The 14,601-nt window shown below is 63.4% G+C and overlaps 1 protein-coding gene across 3 annotated transcripts in view; it reads right to left on the bottom strand.

Annotated features, from left to right (window-relative positions):
- The window catches only part of INTS1 (integrator complex subunit 1), a 29,463-nt gene extending 15,279 nt beyond the window's left edge, over window positions 1-14,184 (bottom strand). For 2 of the 3 annotated variants that reach the window (XM_081255864.1, XM_081255866.1), the window contains exons 1-20: window positions 13,806-14,184; window positions 12,935-13,225; window positions 10,476-10,672; window positions 10,250-10,387; window positions 9,843-10,002; window positions 9,592-9,697; window positions 9,307-9,493; window positions 9,071-9,216; window positions 8,839-8,980; window positions 8,472-8,648; window positions 7,718-7,826; window positions 7,009-7,129; window positions 6,508-6,585; window positions 5,731-5,888; window positions 5,015-5,111; window positions 2,437-2,528; window positions 2,197-2,257; window positions 914-1,132; window positions 507-636; window positions 15-197 (exon numbers count right to left, since the gene is read on the bottom strand). In XM_081255864.1, coding sequence (XP_081111990.1) covers window positions 15-197; window positions 507-636; window positions 914-1,132; window positions 2,197-2,257; window positions 2,437-2,528; window positions 5,015-5,111; window positions 5,731-5,888; window positions 6,508-6,585; window positions 7,009-7,129; window positions 7,718-7,826; window positions 8,472-8,648; window positions 8,839-8,980; window positions 9,071-9,216; window positions 9,307-9,493; window positions 9,592-9,697; window positions 9,843-10,002; window positions 10,250-10,387; window positions 10,476-10,672; window positions 12,935-13,225; window positions 13,806-13,863 — 2,850 coding nt within the window. In that variant the 5' untranslated portion in view covers window positions 13,864-14,184. The remainder of the gene's footprint in view (window positions 1-14; window positions 198-506; window positions 637-913; window positions 1,133-2,196; window positions 2,258-2,436; window positions 2,529-5,014; window positions 5,112-5,730; window positions 5,889-6,507; window positions 6,586-7,008; window positions 7,130-7,717; window positions 7,827-8,471; window positions 8,649-8,838; window positions 8,981-9,070; window positions 9,217-9,306; window positions 9,494-9,591; window positions 9,698-9,842; window positions 10,003-10,249; window positions 10,388-10,475; window positions 10,673-12,934; window positions 13,226-13,805) is intronic. The other variant, XM_081255865.1, reaches the window with a different exon arrangement.
- Window positions 14,185-14,601: the final 417 nt, after the last annotated feature.

The following is a 14,601-nucleotide window of genomic DNA, read 5'->3' as shown; positions in this document are numbered from 1 at the left end:
GGCTGGGCGCCCACCTGCCGCTTCTTGGCCTTCTGCTCTCTGCTCTCGCCCTCCTCCTCCTCCTCCTCCCCGGAGGCGGGCTCGTCGGCAGCGTCGTGCAGCAGGAACTCGCACAGGCACTGCACGGGCAGCACGTCCAGGGAGCCCTCGCTGGACTGCACCAGGTCGGCCAGCCAGGGCATGGACTGGGAGGAAGCCTGGGCGGGGCGGCAGCCGCACGGCTCCTTCCGGCTAAGCCTGCCACGGCCCCCCGACCCACCTGCCCGCCCCCAGAGGGGACTCCCGAGGCGGCCCTGTGTGCGCCCCGCCGGCAACACGCCACGGCCGCCGACTGTGCTGGAGCGACGTGCACGCCCAGGAGCCCGTGGCCGTGTAGCCCTGTCTCCGGGTGTACCCTCTTCTGGCCACGGTCTCATCTAACACCGCAGCCCATTGACGCCCCTAGAAGGTTCCCCGCCTGCCCGCCTGCAGCCAGCCTCCTCCTCCCAGGCCACAGCGGGACTCACCTGCCTCTGGATAATGTTGAGGAGGAAGTCGGGGTTCCGGCTCCGACACAGCAGGTGCCCAAGGCGGAGGGACTGGTTGAGGCCTTTCACCTGATCCAGGACGTGAGGGGGAGGCCTCCGGGGTGGCCCTCTGAAAGTTCCACATGACCCAAGCGTGTCAAAGCCGCATGCGCACTGCTCCCCAGGCGACAGTGCCGGGTGAGGGCGGGGCCGCCTGCCTCCCACCTGTGGGCAGCTGCCCGTCTTCCCCGAGGCCTGCGGTCCCTCCCCTCCCGGCCCAGGCACGGGGGCTCTTGGCTTCACCATAGCCTGGCCACGCGGAGAACCAGGACAGTGGCCAGGACGCGGGGCCCCCCCACCCCGCCCCTGCCAGCCCAGGCCCGGCCCGAGCTCCGCGCGGCGCATACTGGGGCTCCAGGCTGGTGAGTTGGGACAGGAGCAGGCTGCTGCTCTCAGTGATGGTCTGCTTGGTGGACGCAGCGGCCAGGTGCCCCTCGAACGCCAGGATCTCCTGCTTCTCCCGCTGCGAGACCTGCAGCTCCCGGGTGACCATCTCAGTCCGGGTCTCCTCATCCGTCAGGGTGCACGGCGGGTACGAGTAATTGCTGGGACCAAGCAGGAGGAACCTGTCGCCAGGCCACCAGAGGCTGGCTGCCACCAGGCGGCGCTCAGGGTGGGGGGTCAGAACTTAGGACGGTGTCCCTCGCCCAGGCCCAGCTCGAGCCGTCAGGCTGTGGAAGGGACCCAGGGGGGCGTTGGCAACATGGTCACAGTCAGACCCCCATGAGGGAGCCAGGCAGCCCTCAGAGCCCGCAGCCGGCCACGCTCTCTTCCCACACAGCCGAGTGCGGCGGGCGCCTCCAAAATCAGCCAACATGTGTCAGGATCTTGGACCCGAGCGGCGTCTGTCTGGGATGGCCACACAGGACCCCTGGACCCTTTCCAACAGGCCAGGTGGCCCAGGGCGCACAGGGCACCCCAGGCCAACTCACTGCTTCAAAGACACACGTGGCTTTCTGGGGGCATGAGCAGCTGGACTCCTGTCACGTGTTCTGAATCTAACCTAGCTTCCTGTGACAGCCACAGGACGGCCCTGCCGCGCGCAGCCTCGGGCTGCACCCAGACCCCACGCGCCCGGTTCCCACACGCCACGGCCTCAGGCTCCACTCCACCTCAGCCAGTGTCCCGCAGCGGCCCTCACAGCCCCCGAGCACACCGGCAGGCTGCACCCATCCCCGCCGCAGGAGCGCAGCACACACATGCCACCCGCCCAGGCGCCCACGGCGCTTCCTCAGCTCACGGCTTGCAGCGAGCACGGTCACAGCGGCCCTGGCACCTGGCGCCCGCCGCGTCCAGTCCCTTGCTGCTGACCCGGGCAGCGCTCACACCCCACCTGGACCGTCTCCATCCTGCTGCACCCTCTGGCTCCGGACCCCTCCGCTCTACACCTCCCATGTCACAGCATCATCAGCCTGACCGTTCCTACGCCCACGGCAAAACGAGTGCCGCCCAGGAGGGCCCAGGGCCCCACAGGCACACGGCGCCACCTGATGCCACTGCCCCCAGCCCAGCGAGGGGGCAGCCCCGCAGAGCAGGGAGACTGCAGAGCAGCGGGAGGCCCAGTGCACCCTGTTCCCAGCACGGCACCGGTGGGCCCGCCCTCCCGGTCCCAGAGCGGCGAGCCACTTACTTGGTCATCACCATCTCCATGAGCATCTTCAGCGTGGGGTACTCCTCCCAGGCGGCCAGGCCTAGGGAGCAAGGCGACAGCAGGTGGTGGCTGGGACTCCCGGCCAAAGACCCGCCCCCTCCCCCGCCCGTCCTCCAGTCCCCAGCCGGGCTCGGCTCCAGGTCCTGACATGCAGGACGCCCAGGAGGGGGAAAGGTCAACACCGGCCCAGGGGACCACGGCTGGCCAGAGGGGGCTCACCGATGTTCTCTGGGTTGAACGCGGCGACGACCAGCAGGAGGGGCCACGCCTTCCAGTAGAGGGTGGAGATGGCGAGGTTCGGAGGCTGGTACCTGGGATGCAAGGTGTCGATGGCTCAGCCTCGGGCCACGAGGTCCTGGACGGGAACGGGTCCAGGCCAGGCCGGCAACCACTTCACAGACCCAAATGTCAGTACTGGAGCCTCAGTAACTCCTCTCTGGGACTTGCACCCCCGGGATGTGCGTGGCTGTATCCAGCACACCGCTCAGGCCCACACCCCAGCCCTGGGCTCCGGGACACGTGCCCTACTTCCCTCAGCCTCGGCCTCCCACCCCACAGCACGGGGACAGGGGAAGGCAATGAACACTCGGTAACGCTAACTACTGTTGTTAGTCTTCGCATCAGAAAACCAGAAAACACCCCAGCAGCCGTCGGCGTGTAACCGTGACTTCCAGAAGCCAGGCGTCACGCTACCACGGTTACGGTCCCTTCAGATGACGCAACAGAAAGCAGCTAAGAAGCTGCTGGGAAAAATGAAATCAACCTGATGTGATGACTTGGCAACACTCCCCAAACTCGTCTATAGCTTGGACGCAATCCCCCCACAATCCCAGTTGGCTTTTTTGTGGAAATTGACCAGATGACCCTAAAATTCGCATGGAAATGCGAGGACACAGAAAAGCCAAAATAATGTTGAAAAAGAATAAAACTGGAGGACTCACACTTCCCAATTTCAAAACCCAGCACAAAGTTACAGTGATGAAGACAGAAGTATGGGTGTGAGGACAGGCCTATATGTCAATGGAACAGAACTGAGGCTCCAGAAATAAGCCCATATGTTTAAGGGCAACTGATTACCCATAAAGGACAATGATGCATCCGCATGAAACAGAACGAAGTCAGAGCCGCACCTCACACCATATACAGAAATAAATTCAAAATGGACAACAGACCTAAACATTAAGGCGAAAACTATAAAAATCTTAGGAGAAAACACAGGAATAGATCTTTGACACCTTAGACGAGGCAATGGTTTCTTATGCGTGACACGAAGACCCAAGAAAGCAAAGAAAAATAAACTGCACCTTAACAAGATTAAAAAGCTTTTGTGTCGGGCTTCCCTGGTGGCGCAGTGGTTGAGAGTCCGCCTGCTGATGCAGGGGACACGGGTTCGTGCCCCCGTCCGGGAGGATCCCACGTGCCGCGGAGCGGCTGGGCCCGTGAGCCATGGCCGCTGAGCCTGCGCGTCCGGAGCCTGTGCTCCGCAACGGGAGAGGCCACAGCAGTGAGAGGCCCGCGTACCGCAAAAAAAAAAAAGCTTTTGTGTCTCAAACGGCACTAAGAAGGGATATATCTACAAATTATAGGTATGTTAAGGGTCTCGATCCAGAACCTATAAAGAGCCCTCACAATCCAACAACAAATATTCAAACAACCCAGTTTAAAACTGGGCAAAGGACTCAGACATTTCTCCAAAGAAGGTGTTCAAACGGCCACAAGCACGTGAAGAGCTGCTTGATGACACTAGCGATTACAGAAATGGAAATCAAAGCCAAAATGAGGGACTTCCCTGGCGGTCCAGTGGTTAGGGCTCTGCACTTCCACTGCAGGGGGCACAGGTCTGATCCCTGGTCAGAGAACCAAGATCCCACATGCTGCGGCCAAAAAAAAAAAAAAAAAAGCCAAAATGAGATGCCACTTCACACCCACTAAGATGACTAAAATAAAAAGATGGACCATCAGTCTCAGCAAAGATGTGGAGAAACAGGAACCCTCGGACCCTCTGCTGGGAAAGTGAAACGGCGCAGCTGCTGCGGGAAAGTCGGGTGGTTCCACAAAAGGTTAAACACGTGACCCAGCAATTCTACTCCTGGGTATCCTTGCGAGAACTAAAAACACATCCTCACAAAAACGCATCCGCGGCTTTCCCAGCAGTACGGTTAACAACAGTGGAAACAACCCAAGTGTGCGTCAACCAGCAAACAGACCAACAGAACGCGGTGCCTGCACTTGGCCACAGAGAGGGACAGAGTACAGGTGAAAATTGAAAGTCGGAGGGCCCCCGAGCACGTGACGCTCAGTGGGAGGAGCCAGCCACACGGCCCACGTGCTTCATGATTCTGGTTACACAAAGCGTTCGAAAACGTCCAATCCACGGGGACAGGGTTGATTCGTGGGGTGTAAGGGCTGTGTGTTTGGGGGCGGGGGGACGGGGAGCAGCAGCCTGCGGGAACAGGTTCCTTAAGCGGACATGCTTCTAAAGTTAGGCTGGCAATGGCTGCATAACCCCACGAATGTACTAAAAGCACCAAATCACAAACTTTAAATGAGTGAAGCACGTGAGCAATGAGAACTGCATCTCAGGCGAGTGGCTTAAAGGAAACACAGCACGAGCTCACTGTTGTCTAGAAAACACCGTGAATGTGTTCACACACACAGGAAACAAGCATCTGAGTGACAAAGACCAAAAAGGGAGCAGGTCACAGAGACCCAGGCGACGGCAGCCCACCAGGCCTTGGGTCGTTGGCCGCGCGGCCCGGCCTCACGGGTGTCTGTGGACGGGCCCCTGGAGCCTCACCCAGGCGGGAGCTGGATGTTCTCCGGGTGATGGTAGGTGCACAGGTTCAGGACGGCGTCGATCAGCTGGGTCCTCTCCACCTTCAGCACCTCCACGTCTGAAACCCAGAAACCACACACGGCTCTCTCAGGCTGTGGACGCCAGACAGTGAGGAGACAGGGCGGGGGGGCCGGGGACGACACGGGCACAGCGCAGGAGGCAATGACACGCAGCCAGCGCGAGCTGGCCCGGGGAGCCGGGGCACGTCTCCACCACGTGGCATCTGAGCTGGAGAGGAGCAGGCAGGACCGTGGGCAGCACAGCACAGCCGGGCTCGGGGCAGGGCCGAGACGTGACCACGCCCGTGGCTGGAGCAGAAGCGCCAGGGCAGAGCGCCCGGGGAGGCAGCGAGCCCCGCCACACTGAGGGGTCGGCTCCAGGCCCATCGGCGACGGGACATACGTACGCTCTAGAACAGGGACCGCTCTGCGTAAGGCCACCGCGGTGGCCCATTAGACACGCGAGAGACACACACTCCTGCCGAAGTTCAACCACATGGGAATGGGCACAAGTCCAGGGTGAGCTCCAGAATCAGCCTAAGGACTAGGTTGCCGTCCAAGACACACGCACAGCCTGATGCCCGATGCCCATGAGGTTAGCAGCGGGGGGGGAGGGGGGGAACCCAGTGGCGGGAGGCCATCACCCACAGGGGGCGGGACAAAGCCCCAGGCCCTCACCGTCAGCCTGCACGGCTGCAGCCCGCTTCACCAGGTGGTCGGCCAGCTCCATGGCATCGGCAGGGCCCAGCGGAAGCTCCCGTGACAGCCCGATGACCAGGACACGCATCAGTGTGTCCTCCAGGATGGGCACCTCTGAGCAGAGGCGGAGGAAGAAGCTGCGGGCACAGCAGGGAGAGGCTGGGCTGGCGGGAGCCCACCCCAAACCCACCGGGGCCGCCCACCCCCACGGCGGGCGAGGAGGGGGCAGCCGCCCACCCTCCCTGTGGTCACTTGTGCCCGATGCCCCGCCGTCCCAAGGAGGAATGTGAGGGGAGCCCAGCCTCGTCCCGCAGCCCCCAAGCTGTGACACGAGACAGACGTGGAGCACAGGCGGGTGTGAGATGAGCACGCTGACCGGGCCCACAGTGGGGACGGACGGGAGCGACCTGTCAGAAGCACAGGGCAGGGTGTCCCCAGGCTCAGGGGACAGAGCACGACACTGGCTGCGGGAGGAAAAACGTGTGTGCAGCTGCTTGAAAGCGAGGAGGGGCAGGGAGCTGGAAACATCCCGGGGGTGCTGAGCTGGGGAGTCCCGGGGCACAGGCACCAGCTGAATCCCCAGGAGGGTTGCAGGTGACTTAGCAGAGACACCGCACCCTTGGAAAAAGCGGCACAGGGTGTGTGGGGCGGGACAGGGATGGTGACCCTGACCAAGACCAGACAGAGTCTCTGGGCTGGCTTCAGCGAGCCCGGCCTGGGCAGCCCTCATGGCCCAGGGCCAGAAGGCACGCTCACTTGCGGTCACTCTCGGGCGGCCAGTTGTCCCATTTGTAGTAGGTCTCGGGCTGCTCTGTGAAGAGCACCTTGTGGAGGCTGCAGAGTGGAGAGAGCCGTCAGGGCTGGAGCGGACAGGGCCCCCACCACAACGCTGTCAGCCCCCATGGGCTGCGAAGCCGCACGTGCAGAGGCACCGCCCGATTCCTGCGCTCGGCAACCCCACGGCACCTCTGCAGGGCCTCCAGCCCGCCCCCAATACGGCCTGGGGGCTGGCAGGTGACAGAGCCCCCCAGCAGGGGGCTCCCAACCCTGGTCAGACAGGACCCTACCTCCCCTGTAAGAGAAGGCTCTGCCCGAGGCCCTGACACCACACAAGGGTCGGCTGCCCACTGGCCCCTCTGGTTCCTAAGAGGCTAGTGCCAGCCAGCGACCCGTCACCTATGTGGTGAGCCCTGTCACTCGTCACCAGTCAGACCAGCAAGTGGCCGCTCATCCCGAGCAGAAGAGCACTGGCCGTACCAGTGCACATAGTCCTTGGGGGCGAGCTTGCTGATGGAGGGGACGACAGTGTGCAGCCACCACACGGCGTCCCGCTGGATCGCGGCGATCTGGTGCTGGAAGGAGCGCAGCACCTCCAGGTCTGCGGGGGACGAGAGAGTTAGAGCCCCACGGCAGCCAGAGGGTCTGGTTCAAGGCCAGGAGGCCTGGACAGCACAAGCATCCTGCACTGTCTGCAGGTTAGAAAGGCAGACCTGAGGTGGAGTGGGGAACTCGGCTAGGATGAGGCTCAGCGAACACCTGACCATCCTCACAGGCCCAGGGCGACTCGGGGAACGGAAACCCTCAGGTTCCAAGCGTCCTTCCAGCCAATCGCTTACGGGGCCTGTGCAGCCAGGCCTCCCCAGGGTTAGCCGTGAACCAAAGCCGGCTGCCCCAAACACCACCACCCTGCTGCCCCACCTACCCTTGGCCCAAGGGCCATGAGCCCAAAACGCCTTCACAATGGCACCAGGAACCACGTGAGCAAACCGTCCAAGCAGAGAACAGGGCTGGACCAGGAGCTGGTGTTCTCAGCCCAGACGGGAGGAACAGGAACCAGCAGGTTCCAGAAGCTCCCTCAGTCTCTAGGAGCTGTGCCGTGGGAGCGCCCCTTCCCGCCCCCTGCCTGGGCCTCGGGGACGGCCTACAGCCACGGAAGCACCCACCACTGCCAGGCCCAGAGCCTTACTCTTCTTCTCTCCTTTGTCCCAGGCGATGCCGGCCTCCTTCACCTGGGCCGTGATGCCCAGCATCATGGACACGGCCAGCACGTCTGTGACGTGCACCACAAAGCGCTCCTGCAAGCACAGCGCAGCTCAGCGGGGTCTGCGTCCCTTGCCCAGGCCCTGGGCACACGAGCCGCCGGGACAGGAGGACGCTGGACGGAAGGAGGCCTTGGGACCAAGAACCGGCCAGCAGCAAGGCCAGGCCGGGCCACAGGGAGGAGGCTCAGCCAACAGAGCTGGACTAAGCCCACCCTCCCGAGAAGAGGACCACCCCGCGGGCTGCCTGCCGACCTGCCCACGGGGCACTCAAGACCCTGCACCCGCGGCCCCAGGTCCTGCTCTCCAGCGGCACCTCCCACTGCCCCCACACACCCCCAAATCTACGGTCCTCTGTGCACCGTCTGTGTCGCCCTGGCTGCTGATGCCGTGCCCTGGCTGCTGATGCCGTGCCCTGGCTTCCCCAGCCCCGCCGGCTACAGCTCTACCCACTTCCACACCCAGCCCCGAGGTCACCGGCTCCCCTGGGGGCACCAGGCCAGCCCCTCCTTGGACCTCGCAGGATGGAGCCTCCGCTGCCTCCGGGATGGGCCACCGTGCACGCGGGACACCCATCACAGGCCGGTGCACTCCGAACGGCACAGGGGAAACCGCTGGGCGAGACCTGAGCACTAGGAAGCCTGCACGGGCTTGGGGGACTGGGGGGCCGAGGCTGCCCACCTTGAACTCCATGTCCAGGTACTGGGGCTCCTTGCGCTCCTGCATGAGCCCAAGGCAGAAGGCCTGAAAGTTGATCTCGTGCTTGGTCTGCTTGATGATTTCGCGCAGCAGGGCCCGCGAGGCCCGCAGGTAGTCGTCCTTGTTGGTCAGCAGGTCCTGGAACACCATGGCCAGGAACTGGGGGAGACAGAGTGCCAGCAGCTGCTGGGGCCGCCCGCCAGCTTCCGTCGTCACCAGGTTGCAGGAGGTCTTCCCAGAGCCCCCGGACGAAGCCCCCGCCAGCTCCCGCTGCACGCCCAGGCCCGGCCCCTGGTCCCCCCACCCCCGAGCCTCTCACACACGGCTTGGCACCACGCCGGGCTCCCACCTTGGGTGCCAGCGCGGAGCTGTGCTGCAGCACGGCGTACAGGGTCTGCATGTTGTTGGGGTTCCGCGCGTTGGACAGCTCGTTGAAGATCACGAACTTGATGGTGGTGCCCAGGTTGTCCCTGTGCGCGTTCAGCAGCTCCCTGGACGCGGGCCAAGCGGGCGGCGCTGTAGTGGCCGAGCCGCCCCCGCCTGCCGCCCACCCCCGCCCCGCTCCTCCCCGCCGGGCGCACCTGACACAGAGCATGTAGTGGTTGAGCAGGACTTTGGGCTTGAGGCGGATCTTGATCAGGTGGGAGATGACGTCCATGTCCTCGGGGCCGTGTGTGCCGCAGTTCATGCACACAGACATGAGCAGGTCCTGGGCCGGCCGGGTCAGCTGTGGGGCGGCCGGGGCGGGGGGGAAACGCGTCAGCCCCGCGGCCTCACCTGCCGGGACGGGGGGCCCCGCGCGCACGGCGCCCCTCACCTTGGGGTTCTGCAGCCACATCTCCAGCTTCTGCACCGCCATCAGCCGCACCTCCTTGTAGCCGCAGGTGGAGGTGAGCAGCCGCAGCAGGTTCCGCGAGACGTTGTCGATGGGCTGCCGCCGGTTGAGCTGGTCGCGCAGCATGTCAAGGACGTACTCCTCCACGCTCTCCGCCAGATCCTCGTACCTAGGCCAGAGGGGGGAAGGCAGGCAGGCAGGCAGGAAGGCAGGTGGGTGGGCTCTCCGCGGGGCGGGGCCGGGCCGGGGGCTGCGTGGCGCACCTACCTGGGCATGAGCTGGCCCTCCTGCTCGGGGCTGAGCTTCTCCTCCGCGATCAGGAGCTCCGTCTGGCTGTCCTCCTCCTCGGTGAGGGAGGGGTGAGGGCTGCTCCCTGCACACGAGCGCCTCGTGGATACGTGTGCCCAGCCGGCCCTCGGGCACCCACGCCCCCGGTGGTACCGGGCTCCGTGGAGGGAGGCGACCCGCTCCGGCCCCTCCCGCGGGGAACCCCGGCCCGGCCGCCCGGCATCTCTCACCGGCACTGAGTTCCCCTCCGCTGCGCCCCGCCTCCCCCTGCAGGAGCACGCTCTTGGGGGGCATCTTGGTGTTAAAGGCCGTCTGGATATTGTCCACGAAGGCCTTGCAGTGCGGGCTGTCCACCCAGATCCGCTCCCCAAGGGAGTCTTCAATGTACACCTGCGAGGACAAGGTCTGCACCTCCCGCCTGCCCTCTGCCACATCCCAGCGGCGCCACAGGGAGGAGCGAGACGGGCGCTTCCCCAGGGCCCCAGCGGACAGGAGCAGGGCCGCCAGACACAGCCCTCCGGAAAGAACGCGGTCAGTTGCCCCCCTTTCGCCCCGGGGGTCCAGCAGCGCACCCCACCTCCCATGGCCCTCTGCCCCCTTCACCAAAACAGCGATCTCCTGGGAGAGGCCCCCCCACCTTGACAAAGATCTCGGGCCAGTTCTCATCGTCCTCGTACGCGGCCATGAGGAGGTTACAGGCCAGCACGGACACCAGGCTGTTCCCCTTGGCCTTGAAGTTGACGGAGGCATCCCGCCGCAGGAGGCTGCACAGAGCCTGCAAGAGACGGCGTGGTGGCCGGGGAGGCCCGTCTCGCCTCCACCTGCCCCTTCCCAGGACGGAGGGGGGGACGCCCGGCCCTCACCTCGATGACCCCCTCCGTGGCGAAGATGTTGGGCTTGATCTTGGCCAGGTACATGAGGCTCAGGTACAGGGTGCTGTCCGGCTTGGCCCGCGTGACCTTCAGCTGCTTCACGGCCCCGCACAGCACTCCCTCCAGCCTGTCGTCATTGCCCTCCAGCTCGGCCGCCTCGATCTCGTCCAGCAGCACCGTGGGCGGGACTGGCGGGGGAAACGGGGCCCTGTCAGGGGGGCAGCTCCGAGCAGAGGCTGCCTCGTGGGGGCCCCAGGCCACGGGCTGACTGGGCCAACCACTAGAGACTGGCCAGCGAGGGTCTCGGGGCTGAGCCGGTCTCCCAGGAGCACGACGCCGGGCAGATGCTGCCCCGACCCGTGAGAACGACCAAGACCGTGAAGGGTCGGTCTTAGCCAGGTGCCACCAGAGCCCTCTCGCCACACCCACATGGCTACCCCAGGGTGATCTGTTCTTGAAACACCTACTTTCCTACAAGTTGGACATCTTTTCTAAGCTTTTAAGTTAGCCAGCACAATGTACCCGCAGCCTTCCTTCTCTTCTGTCGTGGCTGCTTCGTTGCCGTCCCTCCCCGGGTCTGTCCCACAGAGGCTTTTCTGCTAAGTCTTTGCAGGGAACCCACTGGGGGCTTCGACCCTCTTCCGGCACAGCTGCCCTCCGCTCTGCTCTCCACTCCTTTCCTCTTCACTTCCTCGCGCGTCCTCTGTCCCCCACCTTCCTTCTCCGATGGGAACCACAGCTCTGGCACAGCCCCTGCCCAGCCCCTGCCCGCACTTGAGTCCCCGCTCCTCTGAGGGTCCCTCTCGGCCAGGCTTCGGCTCCATCCCATGTTTGCTTTGTGCTGCGTTTGTGATTGTTCCGTTTTACCTATTCTCTCAGTTCCATTACGATACCTTCTCTGGTTTTTTAGGATTGTGTTTTTAGATACCCAAACAATGGAAGGAGGCGTTATTACTGATTTCTAACTTAACTGCACTGATGACAGAGAATTCAACAGTAGCCCGAGTGCCTTCTATGTGCCGGGGAAAATGACAAATAGGCAGGAAAGATGGACCAGAGCTACGGAAGGTCCTGGCCGTGGAGATGTTCCAAGCACCAGGCACTAGAAGTAGCTCAAGCCAGCCCTTTCTCCGTTTTGCTAAAGGTGTTTGTAAACTACGCTATCATTCTGGACGTGCTTTTCGTATTCGTATTCCATCCAACCTTCAAAGCCACCTTTTCTGGGAGTCACGCGATGGTAAAACAATACCGAAGCTCAGCCAGCAGCGCAGAGGACTGTGGCCTGAGTCAGGACTCGGCCCCGCAAGCGCTTCCAGTCCTGACCGGCACCAGCCACCAGGGGAGGGCCCTGAATCGAGGGTCTGACTCAGCTCTCAGAGCGCTGCTCCGGCCCCATCCTCCGCCTCGGCTCTGGCCATGGCGTGCCCTGTCCCCCAAGCACAGGTCCCGCTCCAGGACGCGGGCCTCCCCTCGGTGGTTTCTCCTCCAACAGCCTGCAAGCCTGTTAAGATCCCATCCAGCCTTTCAGGCTCAATTTCACGCTACGGTTCCCTGGTGGGTCTTCCCTCTCCCGAGGCTGTCCCGTGAGCACCTGTACGCTCCACACCTGGGACCGGTGTGATGTTTAACAGACCTGATCTACAGGGCATCGTGGGGCCACCAGAAATAATCAACGGAAAGATGGTACAGAAAAGTAAGGGAACGTTAGGTGCACACAAAATCAAAGCTTTGGTGTAAACAGCGGGCTTGTGGATCAACTCTAATCTGTCTTTAATGCTGTTGTGTTACCTTTCCAGCTAAGAGGATAAAAGCAGGGAGGTAAGCCCTTCATTGTCAGGAGAAAGGAGGAGGCAACACAAACCTCCCTGTCCCGGGGGAGACGGGGTCCTCACGCGACGCACAGCCCACGAGAACAGCACCTGTCTGGGTGCGCTGCCCTGTATCCCCCATGCTCAGAGCAGAGCCTGTCACAGTGGAGCGAGCCCGCTCCCAGAGGGCAGGCGCTGGCGGCCCCCAGGAGTGCATCAGCCTCACACCAGCTCCGCCCCTGGAGCTGGGACAATGGAAATCCGTACAAGGCTTTCCAATCCAGGAGGCCCTGGCACGTGCCCCGTCTGCTTCACAGAGAAGGCCACCGAGACGCGCGCTGTCAACGCTGCTCCCGCTACGTGGCAGCAGGCCATTCGGCCCCCAGACCTACCTGTGCCATCTTGCCCTGAGTGACATAAGCACCTCCCATCGCTGTCACAGAATCTGAAGCACAAGTGGGGTGAAGGCACCCTTATGAGAGGTGCTTTGAAAAACAAACTCACAGATGACTCTTGTCCTCCAGTCTCCAAAGAACCTACACTCCACCTACAGTGCTAAGCCGGAAGTGGCCGTTCCAAACCCCTGGTGCACAGACAAGGCGTGGGCTACATTCTCTGGGGGATGTCAGGGGCTGACTTTACCTTCAATCGGGACCACAGACGGTTCCTTAATCGAGGGAGAGATAGCACGTTTCTCTGCCACTGCGGCCTCAGCCAGGCGTCCCAGGGCACTCAGAGGGGGTGTGGAGGAGAGTTTCGGGCGCTTGGTGAGCCCGGTCAGGGCCGAGGCACCTGCCAGAGCAGCCGCAGCATCCCGCTTGCGCTCCGAGGGCAGGCTGGAAGGGGCAGGCTTCAGCAGGGTGGATGCCGTTTTCGATTCAGTCGCCTGACCCTTCGAGCCCAGAGCAATGAAGTCTCCTGGAGGAGGGTGCCCTGCAGAGAAGAGACATGGAGAAACGGGCACCTTCACACAGCGGCCGAGGTGGAAAGGGTGTCCGAGACCAACTCCAACCTCCTGCGATTTCCGAGGGGATTAAACAAGGGCTGGGGGAGGCAAGAAACCAGTCACCCAGCAAGTCCACAGCAGAGCTGGGACCGTATGACGGGGGCAACAACAGCCAGTCACACGGAGCTTACTACAGACCAGGCCACCTCTAGTGGACAAGTGTCAGTCCCTTAATCCTCAACGAGTTTCTGGAACAGGCAACATTACTCTCACTTTACAGGTGAGGACAACCAGGCACAAAGAGGTTAAGTAACGTGCCCAAGGCCACAAAGCTTGGAGTGGCAAAGCGCGGGGCTGAGGCCAGTCTGGCTCCAGCCTGCTTTTAGCCACTGTGTTTGTGCTGCCCCCTCCTCCCGGCTTGCGACTCCCAGAGCCGCCGGGACCAAGGGCTGCTCTTCGAGACCCCATTCCTGGAAACCGCGTTCGGCTCGGAGTAACGAAGCCGCGACCCGACAGAGGAGCCGGGCCGGAAGCCCCGAAGTCGCGCCGCCGGGACAGGCCGCGCACCCGAAGGCTTGGCCGCAGCGCTGGGCCTGCGGACGGTGGTGGGCTTGGCCCGGTTCATTCTGTCCCCGTCCCTTCGCCGCTGCTCGCTGCCGACGCCTCACTTAGGAGAAGACCAGCGCAAGTCAGTCGTCCGCCGTTCGCCCATTCATTTGGATCCACCCTCCGGGGTTGGAGTTCGGGGCGAACGGCCAGCCCCGCCGCACGCAGCCAATCCCGAAGGGGCCGCGCAACCCCGCCTCCCCGCCTCGGACCCCGGGAGGGCCTGTCTCGCCGGCAGCCGCTGCCCAGTCACTTCTAGCGAGACCACCTCTGGCCCATCGCACCGGCGGCCCGCCACCGCCACGGCCGCCCCGGAACCGGAAGCCGCCCTCGGAGCCCGACTTCCGGAACACCCGGCAGCAAAACAGCGCGGCAGGGGCGGGACGGCGAGGAGGCGAGAGGCTCCGAGGGGCCTGCGGCGCTCTCTGGCGGCGGGAGGCCGGAGGGGCCTCGCAGCCGCTGATCACTACCTGGCGAGGCGGACGCTGTCACCCCCTCCTTCAGGTGAGGCTGACCTTAGAAAGTGACGTGGCCAAGAACAAACAGCCAGGAAGGTTGGCCTCGGATGCTAACCCATACGTGCTGGAACTTCAGAGTTCTCTCCCATTTGTGGGTAAAAGGGCAGGTTCTGGGTCCCCTGGTGGGGTCCAGGAGGGAGCCCAGCGGCCGCGAGTGGACAAAGCCGGCAGAAGGGCGGGGCCCAGGTGAGGCCAGGCCCTCATCAGAGCAGCACGGAGGGCATCCATCAGCCTCAGTG

This window comes from Mesoplodon bidens (assembly GCF_964165515.1).
Source record: "Mesoplodon bidens genome assembly, chromosome: 15".
NCBI lineage: Eukaryota > Metazoa > Chordata > Mammalia > Artiodactyla > Ziphiidae > Mesoplodon > Mesoplodon bidens.
Note: the sequence above shows the minus strand (reverse complement) of the source record. Positions and strands in the feature narration are given on the sequence as shown.